General features: G+C 44.1%; 1 protein-coding gene and 1 long non-coding RNA gene across 3 annotated transcripts; one reads left to right on the top strand and one right to left on the bottom strand.

Annotated features, from left to right (window-relative positions):
* The first annotated feature begins 451 nt into the window (after positions 1 to 451).
* ASB11 (ankyrin repeat and SOCS box containing 11) lies at positions 452 to 25,132 on the top strand. 2 transcript variants are annotated; one of them, XM_032330355.1, is made up of 7 exons: positions 452 to 1,063; positions 9,702 to 9,781; positions 13,250 to 13,357; positions 16,968 to 17,118; positions 19,966 to 20,100; positions 21,453 to 21,644; positions 24,774 to 25,132. In XM_032330355.1, the coding sequence occupies exons 1-7, from the start codon at positions 883 to 885 to the stop codon at positions 24,896 to 24,898; spliced, it is 972 nt and encodes a 323-aa protein (XP_032186246.1). In that variant the 5' UTR covers positions 452 to 882; the 3' UTR covers positions 24,899 to 25,132. The 2 variants fall into 2 exon arrangements, with proteins under 2 accessions (XP_032186246.1, XP_032186247.1); XM_032330356.1 differs by lacking the exon at positions 452 to 1,063 and adding an exon at positions 1,091 to 2,143.
* Positions 7,398 to 9,423, bottom strand: LOC116582688. Its single transcript, XR_004282493.1, has 3 exons — positions 9,255 to 9,423; positions 8,575 to 8,655; positions 7,398 to 7,918 (listed from the first exon to the last, which is right to left on the bottom strand). It is a non-coding gene; the product is annotated as an uncharacterized LOC116582688 (long non-coding RNA).
* Positions 25,133 to 25,335: the final 203 nt, after the last annotated feature.

Below are 25,335 nucleotides of genomic sequence, written 5' to 3'. Positions count from 1 at the left end.
TGTTTGAAAATCTAACATAGCCAAGAATGGAAGAGGAGACCTGGATTTTCCTCATCTAATTTTTGTAGGTGAGGGAAATGAACAGGAAGCCGATTTCCCTTGTGTCGGCCCCCGACATATGTTGAAGGGTTAGGGTTGTAAGGGAATACTGTCCAATGTGGGAAGGTATTGATATGTAGAATCTTTGGGTAATTCACTCAGAACATAAGGCATCTTTATTTCGCTGTAACTCTTCCATGGTCAAGGAAAGCGCCCATATTCCAGTCCGAGGTGCCATCTTTACTAATACTTGAACTGGGAAATGAACAATGGGCTTTGCTAGCAGACCTTGTCACGGACAAGACCATTAGAGCAAGTGGTCTAATGCTTTCGATGTGACACAACCACTTGGAGAGGCATCCAGGATGAGCCCTTGACTAAATACTGCCTTAGAGTAAATGATCTTGTTTAACCGGTCATAGTTTAGATTGGGGCATTCTCTCCCCAAAACCTCAGGAGGAAGAGAAAACGAAATGGTCTGGGGCCAATTCTTTCCCCTTCAGATAACTCACTCCCCCCCACCCCGCCCCCGTTTGTTTACTCTCTCCAACGCTGCCTTCCATGTAACTGGGATTTAGGAACAGAACAGATCCAGCCGTGAATCCGGTGTGTTAAATAGCACTGAGGAATGCGGGTCAGAAAGGAAGTTTCTTGAGTTCATTTCCCATTGCTGTGGAAGTCAGCGCTGCAGCCGCCAAATCACAGTGAGCTTAGAATGTATGAGTGAGTTCTCAGTAACAGGAGCAGCAAGGGCTAGAAAGTTGAAAATAGATGTCATATGATACCAATTATAACTCAGTGAGATTTTGCAGTACCAAGAACCTATACAGAGGGTGAGCCAAAATGGAAGACGGTCCTGTTTCCTATGGCTTTAAAAACATTTTTATTACAATGTTTGCTACCTTTTTTTTCTTCAAACTTTTAATTAAAGTTTGTTTGGCTCTCCTGACTCATTTCTATATCGTCAAAGGAAATAGAAAAGAAGCGGCTAGGATAGCAGAAGAGATCTATGGTGGAATTTCAGGTAAAAATACCCGGGTTTGCTCGTAAAACTTAAAAAAAAAAAAAAAAAAGAAAAGAAAAACCTCTCCTGGATAGTTCATGTGAATAATATTTCTAGAGGGCAGATTTTATTATACTTTGGCTTTGTGTGGGTAGTATTAAGAATTATTATTTAAAGTAGCAAGTGATGTTGACTGCACCAATTTGAAGGATTTCTCAGCTTTATTTTTTGCAAGTTTGTAGTTCTTCTAGGGGTTATTATTTAAGTAAATAGGTTAGTGGCTTTCTTGGAGTATGTGGAGAAACCTCATTGCTACTAACCTAGAGAATGACTTACATGGGATTATTTTCTTTAATATTTTTAAGCAAACTTTAACAATGCATTCTAACAAGACTAAGTTTCCTCCAGAAATAGAATGACCAGGAAATCTGATTTAAAGCAGCAAATGTGCCATGCTATATATATTTTTGTGTTGTCACATGCAATTCGAATCCATTAGCTACCCGTCGCTGTCAGGAAAAAACCCTGCGCTAAACCCATTTATACACGGCACTGTGCAAAGCCCTGCAAACAAAGGTTTCCTAATATGAAATGCCAGCATTCGGGAAAAACATTTTAAGTCTCGTGCTCTGTAGGATTTAGTCTCCAGTTCTCTCAAGAAATGATTCACCTTAATTGGAGTGAATTGCTGCAAAAGTAAATGAATTGGATAACTGTCACTGCTGGAGTGGTCACTTGATAGAGGAGTATTTATTTGTAAACAGAGTTCACAATTTCCCTTTCTGTCCTTAGTGTTCATAGGGATTCCAGGATGACGTCATTCTTGATCTAGTATACATGTCAATTTGCACCCGGGATTCTCTTTCAAAATAGACCTGTGCGATGTGATTCCAATACAGTAGACAACTTTGAAGACACTAGCTGACGGCAGTCTCATCCCCCCACCCCCCCAAATAAGACCTCCAAAGACTCAAAGCCTCAGAATGCTTCAGTTCCCTGGGGGAAATGAGGAGAATCTTGACGTTTCAGGAAGTGTCCGAAGGCCGGGAATGTGGAAGGAGGTTTGTTTTGGGGACTACATTTGTCACGCATTTCAGGGAGGTACGCTGCGCAGACTGGTTTTTTAGAAGTTTCTCTTTCATTTCAAGTTAAGTGTGATCTGGAAATCTATTTTCTAATTTCATATGTAAATGTGGGCAGGGGCTTTCTGAAAGTTTCGGTCACACAGAATGGATGTTTTTGTAGATTGATCCTCCTTACGGTTTAAATGAGGTAAAGTGCAACAAAATATTGACAGGAACGTGTTAAAAATATTTTGTCCTGTTGTTCACCTGCATTGTTTCTGTCTTCGTCATGCTGAATTAAGCACACTCTTAAAAAGTTTCGATAGTAGTCAAAACCCATGTAAAAACATGGTTTGGATTTAGGTCTGGAGCCATAATACAGATCTCTTAAGTAGAGCTCATTCATTCTTTAGCCCAGCTGTCCTCATTTGGTCATTAAATGGATAATATTCCATTTAATTTGGAAGTAGCATGGCATTATAAAATAAAAAATGTGTGTCTTAATTATCATCAACGAGGCGGATGGGGGGAATAGTACATGTCAATTTCTCAGTTTAATTTCCTTTCTATGTATACATATATGTGTGGGTGGGTGACTGTGTGTGTATCTGAATGCACACAGGCACCCCCCGACGTGTGTATAATAGTATATGCAGATGTAGTAAACAAGGCTTTCTATAAGAATGTAGGCAGCAGCATGCCAGAAACAGTGTTTTTTTTTTTTTTTCTTTTGACACTGTTAGGGAGTCAGTTGCTATATACTTAAAGCTAAATGTATTAAAGAACAAAATTTTGTGCCAGTCTTCAGCTCAAACCTGAAATTCTCTTTACCGCTCACGGTTAAGGCAAATGTCGGTTGGGAAAATATGTGACCTTTAATCAGTAAGCTAGCTAATTGACTTCGAAAAGTCTCAGTCCAAGGTTAAAATTCTTGATTCCGATAGTATATTATGTTCCTGTAAACTATCATCAGAGCTGTCAAAAACAAGGGGAGGGAGATAAAAACTAAGCCAGGACAGAGTTTAGCCTGTCATAGCTGCTGGCACGCTTTCTTTTGGAAGCTACACCTAGAAACATGTCCCTCATTAAATATCATTTCTCGGACTGCAAAATGCGGAGTTTTCTTTTTCGACTCTCATATTCTGGACTTAAGGGTTCCATATGTCTTTGTGGCTTAAACTACTGCATTTGTAGATAACTTACCAGACTTGAGGTGAACTGTGGCTGCCTGGTTTTTTTTATTTTGGGGGGCTTCTTTGTGTAATTGGCCAATTATATATACATACGTAGTTAAGTTTAAAACATTGTCATTGGCTCTTGGTGCTGCAGCTTGAGCACCAGATGAATCACTGGATCCCACCTTCATCCCCTAGAGATTCCTGCAGGCACTTTCTCGTGACAGATGTGGTATATGATTTTTCTGCCTTTGCTAATTTGGCCAGAATTGAAGCTATTTTTAGTCCAGGGCTTGGTCATCAAACTTGATAAAAATATAAAAATAGCTACAGGTTGATCATCTGTTTTCACCACCCTTGGGCCAGACATGGTTCAAGATTCAGGAGTTTTGAGGCTACTGGAAAGATCTCACGGTGTGTATAACATCTATCACACAGCACTCCCGTTGTCAGACTTTTTCGTATTTCTATTTCTGAATTATATTTGATATTTGACACTAAGTGGAAATACAAATGAAAGAGAATAAATTGCTTAACCTGAGTCCTTACCATGTTTTGCTGCCAAGAGAGTTTGTATTAAACTTGAGGAAAATCTTGGTTTTCCAGAATTTGGGTGATTTTACAATTGCAGATAAGAGATTGTGGAACTATTGTACTCTCTCTTTTTTTTTTTTAAGAATTTATGCTAAACTTGGGGGCACCTGGGTGGCTCAGTGGGTTAAGCCTCTGCCTTCGGCTCAGGTCATGGTCCCAGGGTCGAGGAATCGAGCCCAGCATCCGGCTCTCTGCTCTGCAGGGAGCCTGCCTCCCTTCCTCTGGTGATCCCTGTCTGTCAAATAAATAAAATCTTTAAAAAAAAAGAATTTATGCTAAACCATATCTAAAAGATTAGTTCTAGTCTAAGTGTTAACACTTAGAATCAACTGTCCTTGTTCTAAATTCAGAAAAGACTCACCTTGACTTGATGGCCACGCCTCTGTCTGACTCAACGTCCTGACTCCTTTTTCCTGTCCTTCCCCTTCCAACAGGTTTTTCCTGCTTTTGGCCCATTCTTGCCTCATCCTTTATTTAGCTTTCTACCCTGTTGAGTTTTGCTGGTTGTCCTCCAAAACCAGCCCAGCCATCCTCCGCAGAGTGACCTCTCACAGGAGTCTCCTGGCCTTTCCAAATTTCGACAACCCGTCCTCAGCAGGGGCTCTCTAACACCCCCTGTCACCTCTAGGTCAGCTCCCCTGCTCCTGATGGGCTCAAGGGCACCTTCTTTCTAACAGCCTACAGAAAGATGTTCGTTAACCACGGTGTGTCTCCCGACTAGAACCGTGTATTCTAGAGAGTACGCATTTTAACTCAATTTTATTATATTTTAGGTATCTCAGGAAGTTATTTATAATATGGGTTTTTGCCAGTTATCTTTGTTTGACTTGAAATACCATTAACTCTGCCAGGTTCTTGTGTATATTTTGGTTCAGAATTGAGATTCCTTTTAAAATTTTTATTTGATAGATGCTACAAGAGAAGATATTGCTTCATATGATTTTGGAACTTGAATAAAGAGAATAAAGATTTTTCCATGTGCACCAGAGATGATAACCCGTTAGGTGGTTCTTTAAAAATAGCAAACCAGTAATTTAAATACTTGTTGGAATTAGGAAGGGGAGAATTGCAAAAAAATATTTTTTAAATAGTCATAATGGGTTTTATCTTGAATACTTGGCACTCAGACAACTGTATTCCTTCGGAACCGATTTTGTGATTGAAATTTGTGGTTTTAGAAGTTGTCATGAAACTGTTATTCCAAGATTCTGAGAACTAGAGATATAAATCATATTCTGAGAAAAAGTCAAAGAGGGGGAATGAAAAAGTACTTGAACATTTTCCATACACCTCATCAGGAACAAGTAAACATATTTGTCCAGTAAACTATCTTCCTAACGTGCTTGCAATCCTGTGACCCAGGCAGTCCGCCAAGGGACTAAAAATAGGCTGCCTTAGAAGAGAATGGCTGATTTCTACTTAGGCATTCATTTATTTGGAGAGCTTAGTTGATATTTCCTGAAAGGAATGGAAAAACTCCCTAGCTGCCAAAAAACTTTGATCCTTAATTTCTCACAATTAGCGCCAATTTGCAAAACAAGAACTATACGAGTGAGAGACTGCGTGTTGGGAATAAAAAGAGGGAGACAGGAGAGCCCACCATGGCAGAGTTGCCGGAAAGGGTTTTGTGTGAAAACTCAAGGTCCTTTGAAGTGTTGGAAAACAATGTGACTGGAAAGGAGATTTCCTTGAGAGTCCTTTTCCCAGTTGGGAAGGAAAAATGAGTTCTGCACTTCTGGTGACAGGAATGGGTTTATTTCATGCTGTGTATCAGGAGATGGTGGATGGAGCTAAGCATCCTGGGCCAATAAATGGGCCTCAGGTTAAGCGGGAATTAAAACCAGTGTTCTGAACACCAGAGCAGGGGGTGTCCTCGGTCCCAAAACCTTGAAATGTGGTTCTTTTCCGGCCACTTGCTGCAAGTGAGATCTCTTCCTCTGGGGCAAATGGGTTGGCGTGCATTTTGGGGGGGTCTTTCCCATTGTGAAGCCAGGCTCTTCCTTCCCTGGTCTCTGGAAGGCCAAGGGCTGGGGCTCCAGGAGAAATCCAAGTTGAGATAAGAGGCCTCTGGCAGGAGGGGAGTTTGGTATTTCCCTCTCAAGGTGGAAGTCAGGCAGTTTACTGAGCTGCCCCCTGGGCCTTGATGGCCCCTGGGTCTGGCTGCCCCCCGGGGCCTGGCCTGCGGGAAAAGAGTAGCCGAGAGCAGTCCTGTGCTGAGAGACAAGCCCAGGACGGCTCCCTGTTCCTGCTGTCATGGTGCAATGGAAGATGGCAGGCTTCCCATGATGTCAGAGGCATGGCGTGGGAGTCGGGGGTGTCAGAGGGTGCTGCATTGACAGGGGACACTAGGAGAGGTGGCCCAAAGCTGAGACATAGCAAAGGGGCCTGGAAGTGAGCCTCGGCAGGAAGGGCGAGCCTGCAGACCAGGAATGAGACGTGCAGTGGAGGCCGCAAGCCCGCCTCCTCATCCAGGGACCCAGGGAGACGTCTTCCCTCTCTTTTTGCCACCCCTCCACCCCCGCCCCGGCTCGGGAGGATCTGCCACCTAGAGGAAGGACGCTGGGACACATGAGAACGCTCTCCCATCCGCAGCCGCTGGGGCAGCAGAGAGGGCCGTCCCCTGGGCTGGGAGAAGGCCGAGGAGCAGAAGTGACAGTCTGAAAGTGGACTGACCCGTAGACTAGTTTGAAAATCTCCTTGCTGAAGTGCTTTGTAAATACAGACACGGGCACCAATTCTAAGCGAACATCTACCTGAATTTTCACAAGGTGACCGTGACCAGGTGTCAGCTCCCACGAGCCCGAAGCCGCAGGTAATCGGTCCGGCCCCTCCTCTTTTCCTCTTCCAGGCAGCCCCCGCCCCTCCTTGGGGGCCTTCTGACTCCTAACACCCCAGGTGAGTTGGGGCCCCTTTCGTACATTACAGAAAGGGACGGCACAGCGCATGCCGTTTTGTGTCTGGTTTCCTTCACTCAATATGAGGTTTTGAGCAGCAGTGGGTCTTATGGGACTGGTGAGTCACAGACATTACTAGAAATAGGACGAGGATGTGGTTAAGGTTCCTGCTTCTCAGAAGGAAGGGGGACACCACAGCCTACCTGGAGGTAAGTTTTAAAAATAATAAAGCCAATTCATGCTAGTATCCTAATTTCCTAATAGCAAGACTGGCTTTTCTTGGAACAAAAGAATAACCAAGCCATGGCTGTGGGTTTCCTCCTTATATTGGTCAGGGTGCTGAGTTGCTGTCCGTGGATGAAGACTGTCCTTCCAACTCCAGTGCCCGTGGTCCTTTCCAAGAGCGATTAGGCAAGAGGGCAACGTGTCTGATACACAGATCATGTTGAATGCGGTAGAGATGTATTAGAAGAAAACCAAGGCTGACTCATTAAGGACTATGTGCATTCATTATCTCATTATTCTCAGCTTATGCAACTTATAAATGTCAGAAGAGATTTAAAAATACTCCATCAGCTTTTAACGGACTCAGGAACACATGGAAATACAAGCACAAGATTTTTTCCACGTTAAAATTTTTATCCATTTTTCTTATAAAAACATCCCCCATTTGTATCAGGAATATGAAAACATCAGTGATTATATGTGTATATAGGTAAGCTTGTATAGAAGTTCATTCCAATTTACACACACACATACACTTTTTAATTTTGGAACTAATTTCAAAGTGACAGGAAAGTTACAAGAGTGGAACAAAGAATTCCTACTCCTCTTTGCCTAGAGACCCCATTCCTATGTACTCAACTGTCCTAATATTGTCTCATCAGCCTTCTGCCCTGTGCAGTCTTTCCGCAGCCCCTCCTTGAACTGGTTACAGGCCAGTTACTTTTCAAAACACCCCTCAGTCAGTTGGTTCACAGTGTCCTCGGGTTGGGTTTGGGTTATACATCTCGAGCAGGAATATTGCACAAGCTATGGTGTTTTCTTCGTTGCATTTCCTTCCAGAGTACATGAGGTCACCCCTCACATTCCATCCCATGGTTCGCTGTGCTGAACTGTCCCATCACTTCTGATGTTAACTTTGATCCCCTGTGTAGAGTGGGTCTATAATTTTGTTCCCCATAAAATGGCCCATATTTCCTTTATAGCTAATAATTATTTTGTGAGGAAATAAGTCAGATTTCTTCTCCATTTCCAAGCAGGTGTTCTACTGTGAGGTAGAGCTCCCGCCTGGCTATTTATATATTAATTTATATCAGCGAGGACCTAGAGATTCCTATTTTATTTGATAGGGTATAATCTCCTACTACCATTTTTTTATTTCAATGCTTAGGTCATTTCGTGTTTGACCAGTGGAGGCCCCTGCAAGCCAGCTTCCGTATCTTCTTGACATGGCCCATCATTCACTATATTTCTGGCAAGGTGTTCGAGGCCCATCTTAATTTTTCCTGGCCCAGCCCTGGAATCACCCATTTCTCCAAAACCTTGTTAAAATAATTGAATAGAAACATAAATACACCTATGTTGAAAATCACATTTTTGTACTAACTAGTCCAATTTCAATCCAACCCTGTAGAGTTCATTCTAGCCTTCCGTCTTTTCATACCCTTTTCTCACCCAAAGGTAAGAGAAGCTAAAAATGAAATTGCAATATTAGGGGGCCTAATGAAATGTTTATGGCCCTGGTTCTCATCTGTTGGAGAAGTTCACTGTGTCCTTGTGGCCTCGAGCCATTTCATACTTACATAATCCCATCTTTGGTGGGGTTGTGTTTGCCAAGGTTGCAGGTATAGGAAAACCCAAATTCTTGGCACCATCAGGATCCCCTAGAAAAGGTTGATAAGATGGACCCTTCGTGTGAAATCCAAATTATGTCACGTGCTATCCAGTGAATGAAGAGCACAATTATGTTTGAAATTTTACAAACTGGAACAGGTGTTTGTCCCAAACAAATGATTGCCCTTTGGCATGTTTAAAGAGGGTTACTTCTTAAATGCCCCTTGAAGCTGGTTAGTCTTGTTTACTAACAAACGATTACAGGGTAAAAAATACTCGCCTTACCATGTGTACTTATTAATCATAAGTTGCTTGAGTACCTAACATTATGGATGTGTTTTACTGGCCTACTTAGAGACCAAAGCACTTGCTAAATACCAAATTACTAGACACCCACCCCCCCCCCCCCCGCCACTTTACAGATCACGAAATTGAGGTCGAAATAATTTTAGTTAACTTGCCCCTCTTGGCAGAAAGGGGTTGAGGTCGGATTTGACCCCAGGCAGTGTGGCCCCACAGGCTCCACGTTCAGCAATCCCGCTCAGCTGCGCAAAGGAAATTTTGGAAGATGTGTCGTCTGAAAAACCATACCTATTCTGCATCATGGTAATAGATATGCCGTGGTACCAAAATGAACCGAGACAATTACCTTGAGCATAGAGAACCAACCCATTTCCCCTGATCATCCAGCCTCCATGGGTACAGGCTGTTGGGTACAGGGTAGAGGTGAGGGTGGGAGGTGGGGGCAGGATGAAAGCAGGGAGGCTCAGTGAGTAGCTTTGCCCATCATTTGCCTTATTTGGAGCTATCAGATCCAGGCCTGGGGTAAAATGTATTCGAAGTAAATCTATTGCTTGTTAAAACAGCCCCCCAAAGAGTGAGAAAGCTTCTCTGTGCTCCCTGTCTGCACACACCACTAGACCAATGGGCTGTACACTCACTGGTGTGTTACCCTGAAAGCAGCTGATGAGAGAGCCCGATGTGTGGTCTAGCTTCCACTGTCATCCCCAGGCCCTCTCCCATGGTGGGTGGGCTGCAGAATGGAACAGCCAGAAGAAGACTCCAGACCTTGACTTTTGCTTGATTTGTGTTTCAGATTGTTGGGCTGATCGATCCCCTCTTCATGAAGCTGCGGCCCAGGGGCGTTTACTGGCCCTTAAAACTCTAATTGCACAAGTAAGTAAACCACAGACGTGTTCCTTTGTGCTTCCGCTATAATTGGTGTTGTGCTTCCGGAGCTTTGGCTGTGGCAGAGGTCTTGCTCGCCCCATCTGGTGGCCCGCATGGCCAGTCTAGGTGTACGTATCACTCCCTCCCCTTCTGGGCCTGCCTTGACCCCAGAGGCAGTTTCCCTGTGACGGGGACAACAGATGCCCTCAAATTTTCCTTGCATTAACTCCCCATATACTCTCCCAGCCTGCATGAGTAACAATGGCCCTGAACTTGCATTCGTCAGCTATTACCGCATAACAAATGACCTCAAAAACACAGTGGCTGAAAACAAGGAGCATAGATTCTCGAACCTGCTGTGGGCTACAGAGTGGCCTGGCCAGATGGTTGTGGCTCGAGTCTCTTACGGGCAGCCAAGTACCAGCCAGGGCTGCAGTCACCTCCCAGCTTGGTGGCAGAAGATCTGCTTCCAACCTCACTCATGTACTTGTGGGCTGGCTTCAACTCCTTGCCATGAGGGCCTCTCCACAGGGCTGTGCCATGAAATGGCTGCTGGCTTCCCCCAGAGAGAGCACGAGACAGTGCCTAAGAAGCAGGTCCTAGTATAACCTAATCTCCAGAGTGATGGCCCATCACTTCTGCCATATTCTATTCATTAGATGGGAGTCAGTGCATCCAGCCCACATTCAGGAGAGGAGCACCCGGTGAGCCAAACCCAGGAATCCGGGGTCACGGAGAGTATCTCCAGAGCAAACATTACAATAGGTTGACGTAGATTTATGAAATCCTTTGGGAAGATTTGTGAAAGTCTTAGTTATTAAGTCTACTTCGTTTTTATTGATGAGTGTATCTCCTAGCACCTTGAACAATGAGTAACGGCTTAGTAAATATTTGTAAAATGAATGAACAAAAGTATACATGCTCCATTTACTTTGTTTGTTTTAGACTCTGCATGTGTATAGAGGAGGTGATGTATTATATCTTCTTTATACATTCTAGCTACCACCGAACCTGGCTTCCTTATCATTTTGAATTTAAGCAGTTGGGTACGCAGTTGTGTGTGTGTGCACATGTGCATGCACGTGTACACACACATATGCACGTGCACACACTTTTTTTTTACTTCCTCTTTTATGAGCTGGGTTACTTCTTAAGGAAGTAGAGGCAAAAGGAAAACAGTACTGCCAATAATGATCAAGTGGATTTTGTATGTTCTTTTTATCACTTGCTTATTTATTCTTAAGCACTTAAAATTTGATCTGATTATTTTTAATATGTAATACATTCCCATAGTTTGAAAATTAAAGGGATACTTAAAGGTGAAAAGTCTTGCATCCACCTCCTCCCTCTCGGCCCTCCTCAAAACTTTTATTAGTATTTTTTTTTAATTAATTTTTTATTTTTTATAAACATATATTTTTATCCCCAGGGGTACAGGTCTGTGAATCACCAGGATTAGTATTTTTTTAAGTAGGCTCCACACCCTGCATGGAGCCCAGCGTGGGGCTTGGTCTCATGACGTTGAGATCAAGACCTGAGCTGAAATCGAGAGTCAGACACTTAACTGGCTAAGCCACCCAGGCGCCCCTTATTAGTATTTTTTAAAAATAAACTTTTAATCTTGAAATAATTTTAAAGACACGTTGTGAAGAGAGTGCAGATACTTCCCTCCCTTCACCCAACTTCCCCTGGTGCTAATATCCTACATAAGCATGTACTTCAGTCAAAACTAAGACAATAACATTGGTACAGTAGCGTTAACTAAACTACGGACTATTAGAAATACACCCATTTTCCCACAGAGTCCTTTTTCTGTCTCGGGCTCCAATCCAGGGTCCCACATTGCCTTTAGTACTTCTTCATTTTTATTTTATTTTTTTAAAAGATTTTACTTATTTATTTGAGAGAGAGAGAGAGAGACAGCATGAGGGGGAGACAGTCAGAGGGAGAAGCCGACTCCCTGCTGAACAGGGATCCCGATGCAGAGCTCAGTCCCAAGACTCCAGGCTCATGATCTGAGCCAAAGGCAGTCGTTTAACCAACTGAACCACCCAGGTGCCTCTCTCTATTTTTTTTAAAAGATTTTATTTATTTGACAGAGAGAGATCACAAGTAGGCAGAGAGGCAAGCAGAGAGAGAGAGAGAGATCATGGAGGAAGCAGGCTCCCTGCCTAGCAGAGCCAGATGTGGGACTTGATCCCAGGACCCTGAGATCATGACCTGAGCTGAAGGCAGAGGCTTAACCCACTGAGCCACCCAGGCAGCCCCACCTCTCTCTATTTTTAACTATACTCGATAAGCATGTTGGTTTCTGTAAACCAGTGTGCTTAAATGTATGAGGAGTGTTCTTCAGAGGGAAGTTCAACTTTTTCACTGCGCATGCCCAATTCTTCACACTTACACCCTAGTGCAAAATGTATTATTCTATTTTATTTTTTACTATATTTCACGTACAGTGGGGTGGAGAAAAGCATTAAACCAGGCATCAGGAGCTCCTGACTTTCAGAGTCATCTGGCTATCATCAACCCCTGGGAAGCTTGAGTTTTACGAATAATTTGAACTTTCTGCCTCTCCATTTTCTCATGCACAGTGGAGGGGATTCACTCTAGATGGTCTTTCAGGCGCATCTGGGTGTTACTTATGCACAAATGCAAGGATTCTTAACACCTTGCCAAGGATGCAAGTTTTTCTTTTCTAGTGCGCTTCTGCCACCTTGTGGATGAGCCTGTTTTTCTTATTTTCTTAAAAGGAAATCCTATCTAGGAAAAGGAAGAGATTTTTCTAATTGTAATAATCACCTAATTTGAAATCTATAACACCTCTCTAGTGTAATGACAGCATATTCAGGACACGAGCGGGGACAGGACCAAGGAGGCATAGAGAGGCCCTAAGATGAAGGGAGCAGGAGTCGTGGGCAGTTGTGGGCACTGAGGGCAGTCTGGCAGGAGTCGGTGGGAACTTAGGTGGGGGGTTGGGGTTTAGGGTCACGCAGTAGGTTTTGGAAGCTTTCAGTGGGCAGGTGAGGAGGCAGGAAATCAGAAGCAGAACTTGGCTGGGCAGGACTGGCAGGGACCTAACTCATTTCCCAGACAGAAAGCGGTCATGGTGGGGGGGGGCGGGGATGGTAAGGACCAAGTTGTGAAAATCAGGGCATGAAGTCAGAGTTGACCAACAGCTAGGCTGATCTTGTCATCCGTCACATGGACTCCGAGAGAAGGAAGGTAGAGTGTGGCAGGAAGAGGAGGGGGATGTGCTGGCACTGGGTAAGGAGGTGAAGTTTGGGGGAAGCCCCCGGGCCCCTAGATGCTGGTACTGCAGAGACCCTCCACGCTGTGGGGTTGCGGCCCCCCGCAGTGTGCTTCCGGCACAGGGATCCTAGGAGCTTGTCTCCTTGACTCGGCACTCTCCGGCCCAGGACTGGCTGCCATTGCTATTACTAATGCAGCCTTTAGCCCCTTCTCTCCAAATTCTAGGGTGTCAACGTGAACCTTGTGACCATTAACCGGGTCTCTTCGCTCCACGAGGCGTGCCTTGGAGGTCACGTAGCCTGCGCGAAAGCCTTATTGGAAAAGGGCGCACACGTGAGTACGGCCTTCCCTGACTCCTGCCCCCGCCCCCCACGTCCCCGCACCCCGCGGCTCTGTCTGCCCAGGTGCACCTGCTAGCGTCTACAGAGATGCTGCCTTCCAGACAGCGCACCCTCTGCGGGTGTAGGCAGGTCAGGCCCTGTCCACATGCACATTCCCGAGCCCGTGACACACTGCGGGTCCCTCCCCTCTTCAGTGTCTGTGCCTGTGGATGAATGTTTGATAAGGTAATTCACGGGACTCTGAAAATTGCGATGGTGAATTTCAAAAGATCAATGGGAACTGAAGTTAGTTGAAAACAGCTCTTGGGAAATGGATCGGGAAACATAAAAAAGAACACAATTTAAACGAACAACAACAAACACTCTTAATGCGACACCTTAAACCCACTATTTTCATTGAGCAAAATCACCATGTGAGCTTCTTAGTAAAAAATACATGGAAAAAAATTCAACAGAATGAACTTTATTTTAAAATTCTACCCTTATTTCTCTTCTTGTTTTGCAGATTTATTTTATTTTTATGTCGTTTAACTCTAGTGTAGTTAACATACAGCATTACCCTAGTTTCGGGTGTGCAGTATGGTGATTCATCGTTGCCACACATCACCCCGTAGCCTCAGTTCAAGGCTAAGGAGGGGCTTGGGTGTTGTGTGTAATGAGCTATCACAACAGAATTGTAAAATTAAAACTTCTGAAAATCTCAGGGTTGTTTCTTTAGTTGCCAGCTATCGTTTTACGGCTAATTTTGGTTTTTAAATTCAGTGCCTGTGTTGTTTCTGGAGCTGCAATGTTTGGAGTTTGCAATGTTTCAGGAGATTTTCTTTAGCACTTTATGTGGCAGTTGGGTTTCTACTGTAGAACTCAATAGGAAAGTCTTTCTTGGGCAAAGCGTTGCTCCGGATGCCATCGCGGGCACGTATTTTTATTGGGTAGTGCTGCTTTAGGTTACCGCTTACTCAAATCCCACGTAATGATGACTGTGAGGCTCGGTGAGGGCCACTTCCTTTTTTTTTTTTTTTTTTCCCTTTAAGATGTATTTATTGAGCGGTGCCTGGGTGGCACAGTTGGTTAAGTGTTTGCCTTTAGCTCAGGTCATGATCCCGGGATTCTGGGGATCAAGCCCCACATCAGTCTCCCTTCTCAGCAGGGAACCTGCTTCTCCCGCTCTCCCTCTGCTGCTCCCCCTACTTGGGCTTGCTCTCTCTCTCGCTCTCAAATAAATAAATCAATAAAAATGAAATCTTTTTTAAAAAATTCATTTATTGATGTATCTGTTCATTTGGAGTGGACGGAGGGGCAGAGAGAGAGAAACGCAAGCAGACTCCATGCTGAGTCTGCCGTGCGGCGCCATCTCACGACCCTGAGATCATGACCTGAGCCAAAACCCAAGAGTCGGACGCTTCACTGACTGCCCCACCCAGGCACCTCAGAGGGCCCTTTCCTTCTGTTGGTGGAAAAGGGCAAACAACATCCAATTGTAGAGGAGTGTGCGCTGGTACAACACTGGGAGGTTTTGTGGAGGACAAAGAAGAGAGTAAGACACAGTCCCTTGGCTGTGGCAATCTTATGAGGGAAGAGTCGATAAATATTGTATTCTTTAACATTTAAATCAGAAGGAGAGAAAGAATCAAAGCAAGTTGGTTAGTCAGTAGAAAATTCCTCAAAGGGGTGCCTGGGTGGCTCAGTGGGTTAACCTTCTGCCTTAGGCTCAGGTCATGATCCCAGGGTCCTGGGATCAAGCCCCACATCAGGCTCTCTGCTCAGCAGGAGGCCTGCTTCCTCCTCTCTCTCTCTCTCTGCCTGCCTCTCTGCCTGCTTGTGATCTCTCTCTGTCAAATAAATAAATAAAATCTTTAAAAAAAAAAAAAAGAAGAAAATTCTTCAGAATTGGCAGCTCTGTGGTTTTCTCAAACTCAGTGCGTCCGAAGCTTTGGTTAGGATATTCCTCCCTGGGGGACGTCCCCTCCTCAGAGACCTGATGACATACATTCCTGTTTTCCATTTTCCAAACCTGGGCTCAGCCTAGATCTTCTCTCTCCCCCACTAATTAATGCCCACATCCTGCTCCTTTTCCTGCCGAAATATTTCTGAAGCCTGTACTCTCTTTTGTCTTGCTTCTAAGGGTGATCTAAAGCGATTTTCTTACTAGCCTTGGCTTCTGAAACCCTGGTGCCTAATAGGTGCTCAATAAATGTTTGCTGACCTGAACTGAGAAACTTAGGAAATCAAATTTGAAGACTTTCAGAATGAAGATGAGGATGATTTTCATAAGAACAAATCAAATGAAACCAGCCCTACTGAATGTTTTTTGGTAAATGTAAATAGGTTAGAAATCCCTAGACTGTATGAATTCACACACATTTTGGCCTGTCCTTGCCTGTCTCTGCCACCTTAGCATCTCCTCTTTAACTTTCCAATTTAACAGGGGCTATCCTGGCACTGTAGAGAAATATCTTTTATTGTTTCTTTTTTAAAAGATTTTATTTATTTATTTATTTATTTGAGAAAGAGAGAGACAGAATGAGTAGGGGGAGGGGCACCGGGAGAGGGACAAGCAGACCGACTGAACAGGGAGCCATACTCGGGGCTTGATCTCAAGACCCTGGGATCATGACCTGAGCCAAAATCAGATGCTTAACCAACTGAGCCACCCCTTTTCTGATTTCTGAAACAAGAAATTTTAGGGTCCTGATTATCACAAGCATATATCCTCAGTTGTTGAGGCAAACGCTTTGACATCAAGCCTTCATTGTCCTCCATTTCAGTCCTGTCAGAGCCTCCCCACCAGAATGTCTTGGTTCCCTGATGTTCATCCCAATCCATTGCTGATACTCAAAGATGCCTCCCACACCCCTAGAAAGCAGTGAGGGTGGCTGGAGATGCCATATTGATGGCTATTTTCTTTGTGCCTTTGACTGGATCACAATCTCTTTGGGAGTCACTGCCCACACATGTAGCTCGTACGAATTCTAGTAGACCAGTAAGGAAATCTGTGGCAACAAAAATCTCCTCAGGCACAGATTTGGGGACCTGGATTCTCCAGCCTTTTTGGTTCCTGCCATGTTGGTTCTTGATTGGGAGGCGGAGTCAGACCCTTATTTGTGGAAAGTGAAGAAAATTGTTGCAAACGCTTATATGCTTACTGGGCATGAGGCAACGTTCTAAGTGTTTAACATGTTGTAATTCACTTGATCCACCCAATAACCTCTTGAGGTAGATTCTGTTATGATCCTCCTTTAAGGAAACTGAGGCACAGAAAGTTAGTATTCCCAACCAAGATCTCTGAACAGATAGAAGAGAGGGCGCTGGGATTTGAACACAAGCTAATGATTCCAGAAGCCATGTTCTTAACCAGCAAACTGGACAACTCCTCAATGATTAGGAGGCTCCTTAGAAGTTCTGGAATACCCCTGAATACATTTGAAAAGCTTTCTCCCATTTTGCCACTTGGGATATTACTTAGAGGTGATAGTTGATAGGCTACTGGTATATCTAAAAAAATGTAATACCGTAATGATGTGGGGGCCCTCGCTCACACACCAGCCTGGGACATTCCTCCAGGAGATGCACAGGAATTCTCTGGGTCTCTTTCTTACCATCAGGTCAACGGAGTGACGGTGCACGGAGCCACGCCCCTATTCAATGCCTGCCGGAGCGGCAGTGCTGCGTGTGTCAACGTGCTGCTGGAGTTTGGAGCCAAGGCTCAGCCGGAAGTGCACTTGGCCTCACCCATCCATGAGGCAGTGAAGAGAGGTAAGTGGGCCGTCACGTTGCACAAATCACATTGGTGGGCTCACTGCAAACCGCACGAGTCAGCGGTACCGTGTCACCGTGCAAGAAATGCCCAGACCGTCACTGGTAGGCTGTGTGTGGCTTAGGGTCCCAGAGCAGCAACTTCAGAGTGCCCGAATCCTCTGGAAAGGCTGGTGGGGCATCCAACCGCCCTTCTTTGGACCTGGGAATGGGTTTTTGTCTCAGACGTCACATTTCCTGGGGAGTCAGTCTCTCGGCAGGCCTTTCTGGAAGCTCTTTGCTGGTGTTTTGGGGGCAGCTGGCCCAGTCAGGGCTGTAGGGGTGACTTCCATGAGCAGTACTTTGCTAATGTCTCTGTCTTTACTAGAAGAGAACAGCTCATCTCCCAAAGCCCATAAAACCTCGACCACTAAAATAAATTATGAAAGCGTCTGAAAGCCAAGGCTGATCGGATTCTTAATGGAAGATTAAACGTAGCTGTCCACAACAAGCAACATACTCTTTCTAGATGAGCTGCTGACTTCAGGGTCATTGGTTATTGAAAAAAAGTTGCAACTTTAAAAAGCGGCCTTTAGAAACCTTGAAGTTGATTCTAGACGCCTGTATTCTCGGTTACTTTTGAAAGGAGGAAGAGAGTAAGATGAAGGTCTTTAAAAACTCCATGCATCGCCTAGACGTGAACCAGGAGATGTCACTGAAAGGCCAAGGCCATTTGTCAAAGGTCACACTGAGAAAGCAACATTTCTGTTACCCAGTGGTGGAGTTATTCTCTTTCACTGAGATAAGAAATAAAATGGGGAAGTTAGAACACCGTGGAACAGTGATCTTTGCTGGTCTAATTGGGGATGAAAGTCTTTATTTCCAAAGGCAATAATGAAAGATTTGCCCCGGGTTATTAAACACGTCACTTGGTCATTTTCTTTTGCAGTGGATTATTTTTTTTCCTGTGCTTTTATTTTTTCCCCATTTTTTAACAGTTGAGGTATAGTTAACGCACAGTGCTGTATTCGTTTCAGGTGTACAATATAGTGATCCAACATGCCCATTCCCCACCCCGTGCTCATCCCACGTGTACCCTTTGTCCCCCTCACCTGTTTCACCCAGCCCCCCACCCCGTTCCCCTCTGGCAACTGGCGGTGTGTTCTCTGTATTTGAGTCTGGCTTTTTGTCTTTTCTTTTCCCCTTTGTGGATTAATTTAAATGAAACAAAAGACCCAAATCTCAATGTATCTATGATTTTCATGTCTTAGACATATTTAATAAACATTTATTGATTAAATAACTGATGCCGGCCATTTCCCAAACTCCAAGTACATTCTTTAAGTTGAAGGGAAATGGTCTACTTTGGAAATGATCTAAAAGTCTTAAAAATTTTTTTTAATGTTGACTTGAAGTAAAGATTCATCTGTTAGTTGCATTTCCATCCAAATATTGAAAAATGGATTAATATTGGGAATGATTTGAATTACTGAAGCTATTCTGTGGTACTTGGATGGTTTTATATTGGGAGTGTTTGGTATCTACGTACTTACAAAATATATACAAACTTATCATAAACACATCAATTCATGGGTCTCTTTGTATTTTTTGGTCTGTATCTACAAGCATGTTGGGGACCAATATCCACAGAATGGAAGAAAGAAGAGCAAATTCATTGTTTTAGATACTGTGATATTAGTGCTAATCGTTTATATGTTAATTTTATAAAACTTCCTGTGAGTACTTGAGTTTAACTCAGACCAGGCTCAGTTTCTTCTGCAAAGAAAAAGAAAGAAAAAATTAAAAGGACAGGAATTATTTAAAAATGTTTATTAGATACCCAGGCAGTTTGAGGTACTGATTACATATTATTTCTGGATTCTTTAAACCTCTGCGAACAGACTAGGTCAGTTTGAGTCCATACTTTGACGTATTGATGCCATAATCCCAGTATAATATTTACTTATGTGAACAGATAGTTTGGATCCATAGGATCCATAGGATCCTAATTTGTACATTTTAATGTATATTTCTACTTGATTTAGCATTTCTGACAAATCAGCCAGGTTTGAGATGAAGCTTGCTTTTATGTTATAAAGAAAAGACTGGTGAAGTGATGGTAAGAGTTGTTTTTTAAGAAAACACTTAGATCTTCTAAGAGAACAACTTCTTTATAAGCGCCCATCAATTCCTCAGAAGTATTTGCTCCTGATCAAATCATTCATATGGTGCAAATTAATCAAGTCTGTTCATTGGGCAGCCTCTCCAAAGACAACGCTTGTCTATATACTTCTTGTTAGCCACCAGATGGGAAGGTGCAATTAAATATATCTTATATTTGAGGATTTAAAGGTGCAGTTAAATATATTCTATATTCAAGGCTTTTTATTCTCAGAGGTGTCTTCCAGGTTAACCAAAATAACGAGGGCCGACCATACATGGATGAAGCAGAGAGTGAGAGATTTGTAGCAGAGAAGGATCGGGGTTGGGCCTTGCATCGGAGTGCTGGCTTTTCAGGGGGGCAGGAGGATGAGTTGTTCACCCCTCTGCAACCTTGCAGCCTCTGTTTATAAACTGGCTTCATTGTAGAGAGTGATTTCAGCTGAGCTCCTTGGAGCCCTTCGTCTAGCTGGAAGGTATCTCAAGGCGGCAAAGGGGAATTTGAGCGAGGAGCTATGAGCATGCTTTTCTTTTTAATGGTTTTGATTTTGGAGTTTCCAAAGATTTCCCCTCCTCCCCCAATTTGTTTTTCTGCTTAAAAAAAATCTAGGTTATTTCTAAAGCCCATTCCAGATAAGCAATTCTATAGTTCTACAAATAGTCAATATTTCCCTCACTTGAGTAAGGTTATCTTGTTTCCCCCACCAGGTCATAGAGAGTGCATGGAGATCCTGCTGGCAAATAACGTTAACATTGACCAAGAACTGCCTCAGCTTGGAACTCCCCTGTATGTGGCCTGCACCTACCAGAGGGTAGACTGTGTGAAGAAACTTCTAGAATTAGGTAACTTCCAGAAAGCTTTTTTTTATGAAAGGAACGTCTTTGTTGGTTTCCCATGGCTTTAAAGACAAAGTTCTTGTCAGGCTGGACAAAATCCTGACAGTATTTGATGTCTGAATGCTTGAAATCACAGAACTTTTAGAGAAATGAGTATCTACTTCCTTTGATATTGGCTCCATTTACCTGGTATGGTTGTCCTTGGTGGTTTCAAGAGAGAATTAGAGTTTCTTTCCCATATGTCCTAGTGGGAAAAAACAATTTTATTTCATTGGATCTTTTTGAGTCACATGCCTGTCTCTGAGCCAGTCATGGTGGCCAGAGGAGTACAATGCACTGATTGGCTTAGGCCTAAATTTCAGTCTAGACTGAAGTTGTTGGGTTTCACTGGAAGCACATGAATTGGGAATCACAAGGGATGTTTCTCCAGATGGAAATCTAGGTGTGGTTATTAGGAAGATGCCAGATAGCAAAAATAACAGACATTTGCCATAGACTCCTTTAGATCAATCCTGCTAAGATCCTTAGTAACCTTTTAATTTTTTAAAAAATTATTTTTTAAAAAAGATTTCAAAATGTATTTTAGAGAGAGAGAGACAGTGAGCATGAGGGGAGGGGCAGAGAGAGGGGCAGAGAGAATCCCAAGCAGATTCCCTGCTGAGCAGGGAGCCCAACGCAGGGCTCGATCTCATGACCCTGAGATCATGACCTGAGCTGAAATCAAGAGTCAGACGCTTACCTGACTGAGTCACCCCTGTGCCCCCTTAGTAACCTTTTTAATTCTAAAAGGCATAATAGAAACTGAGAGTCCAGGAAAAGGTAGAGTGTTTTGAAGTATTACTTGGTTAAAGGTTCTCCAAACTTAGCTACTGACATAAAGGTAGTCTGTACTATGAACCTTTAAATAAGAAATTTTATCTCTAAGATATTTTTTTCTCTTGTCCATCCCCCATCAGTTACTACTCCCTGTAGTAATTCAGAAATCTTTTTTTTTTTTGAGACCAGAATAAGAGAAATACCAAAGAAACTTCACTTTACCCTTTGCCAAAAACCAAAATAATAATTCTCTGTAAAAGGCGATGCAAATATTTAATTGTACTTGTCACACAGTTCATACGGGAAAGCAAGTAACGTATTCTAAATGACTAAAATTACCTTTCTTCACTTTTCTCATCAAAATAGCTTTACGTAGTCTGAGTAGCTGTACATGAGGTTCTTGGCATATGTCATATATTTTCAAAGATCTGTCAAACACATCATGACAATTCAGATGCCTTGATCTGAGCTACTGTATTTTTGACTCTTGGTGTTCCCATGGTAACATTTTATGCTGGCTTGTGGTCATCTGCTCTCTTCAGGAGCCAGTGTGGACCGCGGCCAACGTCTGGATACTCCCCTGCACGCAGCAGCGAGGCGGTCCAGCGCGGAGGTCATCCACCTGCTGGCCGACTACGGGGCCCCCCTAAAGTGCAGAAACGCAGAGGGCAAAAGCGCGCTGGATCTGGCCACTCCCAACAGCAGCGTGGAGCAGGCACTCCTGCTCCGGGAGGGTAAGGAACGGGCTGGGTGTCCACTTCTCCTCCATAAGCACATTGGCTCTCTCTCCTTCCTGTCTCACCGCCAGGCTTCCCGACCTTTGTTCTTCTCTCGATTTGATTGCAAGTAGCATGTGGTAGACAGCGGGTCGCACTTGTGTCGCTGAGGTGAGATCTTATAGGTTTTGTCTGTTCACTTATCACAGAATGGCCTTTATACATGGCTGGTATGTCACTGTGTATTTTCCATAAGGAGAAAAGAATCCAAGAACTTGGTTTTCACCATGAGGAGGTTGAGCTGCCACATCTGTCCTGGTCTATGTGCGCAACTGTGTAGACCAGAAGTCTGCTTTGCCGTATTTGGGGGAATTAGCAGTACTTGAGCTAGAGGCTGTAGGGTGGACACAGAGTGTGTATTTCAGATGCTGGACTAGACGGCAAAGTTGCTTGCCTGATCTGTTTCTCCAGCTCGGGGAGTACTTGGCTCTGAGCCCTCCATTGTCTTGCTCCCATTTCCACCGTGAGCTAATAGAGCTATGGATGCCAGAGGAGAGAAGGCAAATCTCTAAAGTGTGCTGCGTTCCAGATTCAGAAGTGAGCCAAGCGAAGTCCGCCCAGAAAGAGAACTTCACCCGAGCCTGTCCTGATCATTTGTGTGCCTGGGAGACTCTTAAGAAATAATAGTAATTATTCAGCTTTATGCATGTGTCAGGCACTGAGCTAAATTGGAAACCAAGATGAATCTCCCTGAGTTGTGAAAACTTGAAAGCAGGGAAACTTTCGAGTAACTGGTGGTAGCCCAGCTCCAGACGGGAAAAGAGAAATCTGAAGACAACAGCTTGCCGAAGGCCGTGTGACTCCTCGGAAGAACTAGGATTCCAGCCCAGCAGTCTGACCTCAACACGCACTCTTATGTCGTGCCGATCCTATCCCGAACCTTCTGAAACAGTTTCTGGGGGAGACGGTTTTTACTTTACTCACCAGTTCCCATTTAGGAAATCATCTTGTCTTCTAACACCTTCCAAGTGGAATGCTTGGTTCAATAATTCTAGGCATACTTTTGAGGTCCGTGCTTCCTGAGTTCGGCTGTGAGTATGAATCACCAAGGGGGGTGTCTCATTAAAATGTAGATTTGGATCCAGGAGGTCTGCATTGGGGTCTAGACTCGGCACACCCACTGGGTTCCCAGGTGATGCTGTTGCTACCCCTGGTCTGAGGCCTCGCTTGGAGTACCGCTGGTCTAGATGATCTAGATAGTCTAGATCATTTGTGATTACTCTTTTAGTTGAACCTCCTCTTGAAGAGTCACGATCTTCCTTTCCATCTCCCTGTTTGGAAATGCCGGGTCCCTTCCCAAGTCTCAGCTGAGAAGATGTCCTATAGCACCTGCCATATCTCCTCTTTTCTTCCATCAAAAATGTTTCCAGGTCCAGGATTTAGATTTCTTCTAAGCGGGTTCTTCTATCTTCTGTTGTCAAAAATACAGTGGCTTCCTCCGGAAGGATGAACACCAGCTCTGTCAGAAGTCACTCTGGTATCTGAGCTCCTGTAGGCAAACTGGACAATCTGTCTGCATTACTGTTTTCCAGAGGAGCTTTAGTTGGGTGACGGGTAGAGAGGCTTTCCATTCTTGCTGCCCAAGATTTTAACTGAGAGCAGTTATTCGCTCTTTCTATCACATGGCTGGTCCTTGGAAACATCAAATCAAATGTGATCTAGTCATTTGCTTATGCAATGCGCCATTTCTCGTGGGGTGCGAGATCCTGGCACAGTAGGATCTTCTTGACAAGGACAACCTTGTGTCATCTGCTAACCACACAGGTCTACCTGAAGAGATCTTTACCAGTACATTCAGCTCAGGGAATAATGGGCCATTACAAATACCTCGCTATAATTAGTATTCCACCTTAATCTCCTTTGACCTACTCAACCATATTTTGGCTCTCATTACTTTCCTTCAGCCACTCAAAGCCATGGGTGTGATGACTCCATGAACCTCCTTGACACTGAGGTCCTGGGCATAATGGGGGTTAAGCGAGTTGAGTCCATTCGCTAGGTCCTCTATTGAGCTGGGAGCCCAGCGCAAATGGAGGGCCTCTTCTAGTAGGACTTGGCACCTAGCCAGCACCACCTTGTGAGCGGCCTGAGCCAGGAGGTCCTGGAGGCCTCTGTGACCACACAGGCCCCAGTACCTGCTCGGCACTTAGCCCTTGCTTGGCAGCTCTGTCTCAGGCTCCTGCCTGCTGAGGGCCTCTATTCAGATTTTCTCCTCAGCCAGCATTATCACATTCATTGACACATACAGTGCATGAATGGAGTGTGTGCCCTTTATTTATTTTTCAAATTTTTCATTGAAATTCAATTTAATTAACACATAGTGTATTATTCATTTTAGAGGTAGAGTTCAGTGATTAATCAGTTGCATAGAACACCCAGTGCTCATTACATCCCATGCCCTCCTCAATGCCCATCCACCAGCTACCCCTTCCCCCCCGCCACCTCCCCTGCGGTGACCCTCAATTTGTTCCTTATAGTTAAGAGTCTCTATGGTTTGCCTCCCTCTCTGGTTTCATCTTATTTTATTTTTCTTTCCCTTCCCCTTTGTTCATCTGTTTTGTTTCTTAAATTGCACATGAGTGAAATCATATGGTATTTGTCTTTCTCTGATGGACTTATTTCCCTAAGCATAATACCCTCTAGTTCCACCCACGTCGTTGGAAATGACAAGATTCTTTCTTTTGGATGGCTGAGTAACATTCCATTGTATGTATACACCACATCTTCTTTATCCATTCTTCCACTGAGGCACATCTGGGCTCTTTCCACAGTTTGCCTACTGTGACATGAAATGCAGTCCCTTAGACCTCATGCTTCATTCCTGGATTGCCTCTGCTTAGCCTCAGTCTTCAGTGTCACTAATACAATTAACTTTAGAGGGTCAGCTTAAATATGTCCCCACCCCGGGGTGGGGGGAAAACTGGGGTCCCTGTGTGTATTAGTGTCGGCTCTGTCACTCTGTAATCCATGTACAGATCCAGCCTCTCTTAAGCTGGCAGAACATTTCAGCCTCTTCCAGTTCTCTGGTCTCCCCGTGTCCCCCGCCACCACCACTAGGAGCTTCACACATTTTAATTTCTTCCCCAGGCCCACCGGCTCTTTCTCAGCTCTGCCGCCTGTGTGTCCGGAAGTGCTTGGGTCGAGCATGTCATCAAGCCATCCGTGAACTCCATCTGCCAGAGCTGCTGGAAAGATTCCTGCTCTACCAGTAGTCCCAGCTGGCTGGGGGAAGATACCTGGAAATAAGCAAGTTGTTGCCTGCTGTATCCAGGGTACCTAGTGTAGATAGATGCCCAACCACTAGACTCTGACTATCTTTGGATGAGCTAAGTCAGTTAGTGTAGGTCCCTGATAGACCGAAACCCTTGAGGAGTGGAAACTCCCCATTAACCAAGGGGCAACCAACACAGAGCCTTTTTGTTTTTAGCCCTTGTTGTTAAGAAACTTTAAAAATCTGTGAAGGAGAGTGAAAATAATCTATGTTTGAAGATTCATGATCTTTAATTATCTAAGGGTCAATATTCTGAACATCATGCAGACACATGTAAATCTGGGCAAATAAGATTGCGATGAGTGTAAGTATTTTAAGGTGTGTTCCTGATTTATTTCCTCCCCCTTTCTCCTTTCTTCCTTTGCTTCTGTGAATAAA

The sequence above is a fragment of the Mustela erminea genome, chromosome X (genome assembly GCF_009829155.1).
Source record: "Mustela erminea isolate mMusErm1 chromosome X, mMusErm1.Pri, whole genome shotgun sequence".
NCBI classification, from domain to species: domain Eukaryota; kingdom Metazoa; phylum Chordata; class Mammalia; order Carnivora; family Mustelidae; genus Mustela; species Mustela erminea.
Note: the sequence above shows the minus strand (reverse complement) of the source record. Positions and strands in the feature narration are given on the sequence as shown.